General features: G+C 52.0%; 1 protein-coding gene across 1 annotated transcript; it reads left to right on the top strand.

Moving 5' to 3' along the window:
• Positions 1-232: 232 nt before the first annotated feature.
• On the top strand, positions 233-3,404 carry Tmem30b (transmembrane protein 30B). Its single transcript, XM_005343205.2, has one exon. The coding sequence runs from the start codon at positions 422-424 to the stop codon at positions 1,481-1,483; it is 1,062 nt and encodes a 353-aa protein (XP_005343262.1). The 5' UTR covers positions 233-421; the 3' UTR covers positions 1,484-3,404.
• The last annotated feature ends 209 nt before the right edge of the window (positions 3,405-3,613 follow it).

Below are 3,613 nucleotides of genomic sequence, written 5' to 3'. Positions count from 1 at the left end.
TGTAGAAGGCAGAAAGGGATGTGGATGCCTGAGCAAAGGTATGAGCTACTCAGATCCCATCACTCACAGTGAACTGGGGAGTGAAGGGGGAGGGAGAGCAGGACTTTGAGAGCCGAGGAGCCAGAGCCGGCCTGGTGAGTTGGGGAACCCCGCCCTGCTCACCTGGGAAGGGCGCCACGCAGGGGCGGAGCCGGCTCAGGTCACCTGGGTGGTGGCGGAACTGAACCGAGACTCGGGGTACCGGGCCGTCCAGCTCACCTGCACGGAGGGCGGGCCGGGCTCACCTGCGCGGGCGGGAGGCAGGCCCGGGGAGCAGCCGTCGAGCCGGGAGAACGCGCGCGCGCGCGCGCAGAGGAGGGAGAGGAGAGGCGCAGGCCCCCGGGCTGAGACCCCGTTGCGGGTGCCCGGCCGAGCTCTCGCCATGACCTGGAGCGCCACAGCGCGGGGCGCGCACCAACCCGACAACACTGCCTTCACGCAGCAGCGTCTCCCCGCCTGGCAGCCGCTGCTCTCGGCCGGCATCACGCTGCCTCTCTTCTTCTGCGCAGGCCTGGCTTTCATCGGCCTGGGCCTGGGCCTCTTCTACTCCTCCAACGGCATCAAGGAGCTGGAGTACGACTACACCGGCGACGGCGGCACCGGCAACTGCTCGCTTTGCGCCGCCGAGGGCCAGGGCCGCGCCCCACCGCCCAACTGCTCGTGCGCCTGGTACTTCTCGCTACCCGAGCTCTTTCCGGGCCCCGTCTACCTCTACTACGAGCTGTCCAACTTCTACCAGAACAACCGGCGCTACGGCGTGTCCCGCGACGACGCGCAGCTCAGCGGCCTGGTCAGCGCGCTGCGCCACCCGGCCAACGAGTGCGCCCCCTACCAGCTCAGCGCCACCGGCCTGCCCATCGCGCCCTGCGGCGCCATCGCCAACAGCCTCTTCAACGACTCCTTCACTCTGTGGCACCAGCGCCAGCCCGGGGGACCCTACGTCGAGGTGCCTCTCGATCGCACCGCCATCGCCTGGTGGACCGACTACCACGTCAAGTTCCGCAACCCGCCCCTGGTGAACGGCAGCCTGGCGCTGGCTTTCCGCGGCACGGCGCCGCCGCCCAACTGGCACCGGCCGGTTTACGAGCTCAGTTCTGATCCCAACAACACCGGCTTCATCAACCAGGACTTCGTGGTGTGGATGCGCACGGCGGCGCTACCCACCTTTCGCAAGCTGTACGCGCGCATCCGTCAGGGCAACTACTCGGCCGGCCTGCCCCGGGGTGCCTACCGTGTCAACATCACCTACAACTACCCGGTGCGCGCCTTCGGCGGCCACAAGCTCATCATCTTAAGCAACATCTCATGGATGGGTGGCAAGAACCCTTTCCTGGGCATCGCCTACCTGGTCGTCGGCTCCCTCTGCATCCTCATGGGCTTTGTCATGCTGGTCGTCTACATTCGCTACCAGGACCAGGACGATGATGACAACGACGACGAGTGATGCTGCTTCCCAAAGACCCCTCCCTGCTTCTTAGCCAAGCCGCTTTTAGCGGTGGCCTTTCGCTCCTTGATACAACTTCAGGCTCACTGATAGCCTCTTGTGGGCGAAGGGCCTGTTGAAAGGAATCACCCTCTTCCTCTTAGAGATAACAATACTGTTCTCGGGTTTTGGATTGCCAAAATGCCATATCTTGCGATTTCTTCCCATCTCTCCCGTGGCTTTCTGAGTTGACATGTCAGGCCCTTAAAGTTGTGGCATTCCAAAAGGCACAGGAGATCCCTGGACTGAAACTCGTTAAGCCCAGCAGCCTGCAGTTGGATCTTGATTCTGAGTCTGAGCTTTTTCTTTGCCAGTAACGCAGATTTCTGGGAGGGAGGTATAGGTGGAGAGAGGGAGGACTGAGATAGAGAGTGGTGGCCACTAATGGCCTGCAGAAGCTTGGAGGAGTGGGGAGAGCATATTTGATAAAATTTAAGTCGATGAAGAGTCATCAAGCTTCTCAGGTTCTGCCCCAGGAAGGCCAGGATGCATACATAGCCTTCCCTGTAGAGTCTCTGTACTTTTGACTTTGGGAATTTTGAGTCAGGCTGGGCCTGAAGCACTCACCTGAGTTCGGGTTTTTTCCACTAATAATTTGTTCCCGTGAACAGTGACAATCAGAGTACTCAGGATTGGTTTTAAACATAGGAAGCTTGCAATTTCTGGAATGAATGAGAAAAATTGCTAGCTCTGGGAAACGCAGGGCAGGAGCGTGCCAACTCGTAATTAAATTCAAAGCATGCTTCAGAAGGCACTATAGAAAAACCTGAAAATGCAGGGCCAGTTTGCATGGCTCAGGGAGAAGAGTCTTAACCGTAGAAACTGAGGTGCAAATGCTCTTAGCCGGAAGCTGCTTTCCTGGAACCCTGAGTGTCCCTTGCCTCTTTGCTCAGTTCCTTTTGAATTAACGTTATCATTTTTTAATGCTTAAAGGGATAGTTTAATTCTTTCGTATCATTTTCACAAAGAGCTATCTTAAACACGGTTTTAATTTATGGGCAAATGAAATTCATTGCTAGTGATCATGTTTAAAGAACACGGAGGATTATATTCTTACATGCAAAATAGACTCAGGATTATTTCAGCCTTAATGATAAAATCACTCAGCTGATGTTGATTTCCCACAATTGATTAAGAGCTATAAAATAAAGGGACAATAAAGGGACATTTATTTTAAAACCCTCCTTTTATGGAATAATAATGTAAAGGAACTTGAAAATACAATGTCCCATGATACCATCTCCCAGGTTTCCTGAAGAGAACAGTTAACTTGGTGTGGTCCCGGCTCCCCAGTGCAGTTATTTTCAGGTTATCGACGTATTTGCCTTTCCAAACGGCCACACAAGGTCTTTCAGTATGTTTTTATTTTTATGGCAGTCAGGCATTGAGTTACAGTGAGCAATTTCCATGCACTCTCCTGTGCTGTGGTAGCTGATTGCTTGTGGAGGCACAGCATATCTAAGATTCAAAACTGAAAATCATCTCGTCTCGTTTTTATGGATGTCAGAAAATTCTTTAGTAATTCCAGTGTGCTGGCTTTCTGACTTCTGAATGTGATAAAATTTAACATCAGACCCCAGACTGTGATTTTTGACTGAAATGCTGATCATTACATGCACTTTTAGAAAGTTTTATTTATTATACATGCTTGGCTGGTCAGCTCCCTTCTGTGTTGGCTAGTGGGTTTGCTACATTATTTTCACTCTGTAGTTGAGGGTAACTATGTATTTTGCTATCATTTGTTCAACATTAGTCTTTTGTTATAACTTTTTATGTGAGACCCTGAAACATAAAATCCTGTGATTAAACTGTAGTTACAGGCCTTGTTTTCGAGGCCTTTGAAAGAGAATAAAGGTTGTGTTTGTCTTTCTCTGTTATCACATTACTTAGCTCTTTTGACCTATGATCTTAAAGGCACAAACGGTACCAGCCATTTGCCTCGCGTTGCTAGAGGAGTGACTAGCAGATTGACATTGCAGCTGAAACATTACCTTTCAGAATAAGATTCAGTCAGCGTGAACTCATTCTTTGACTGCTAACTTCCGAAACAGCATTTGGACTTACGATCCTCAATTATTGTTTAAATCTGAT

Source organism: Microtus ochrogaster, chromosome 1 (genome assembly GCF_000317375.1).
Source record: "Microtus ochrogaster isolate Prairie Vole_2 chromosome 1, MicOch1.0, whole genome shotgun sequence".
NCBI classification, from domain to species: Eukaryota; Metazoa; Chordata; class Mammalia; order Rodentia; family Cricetidae; genus Microtus; species Microtus ochrogaster.
The sequence above is the reverse complement of the archived record's forward strand: the minus strand, read 5'-3'. Positions and strand labels throughout refer to the sequence as shown.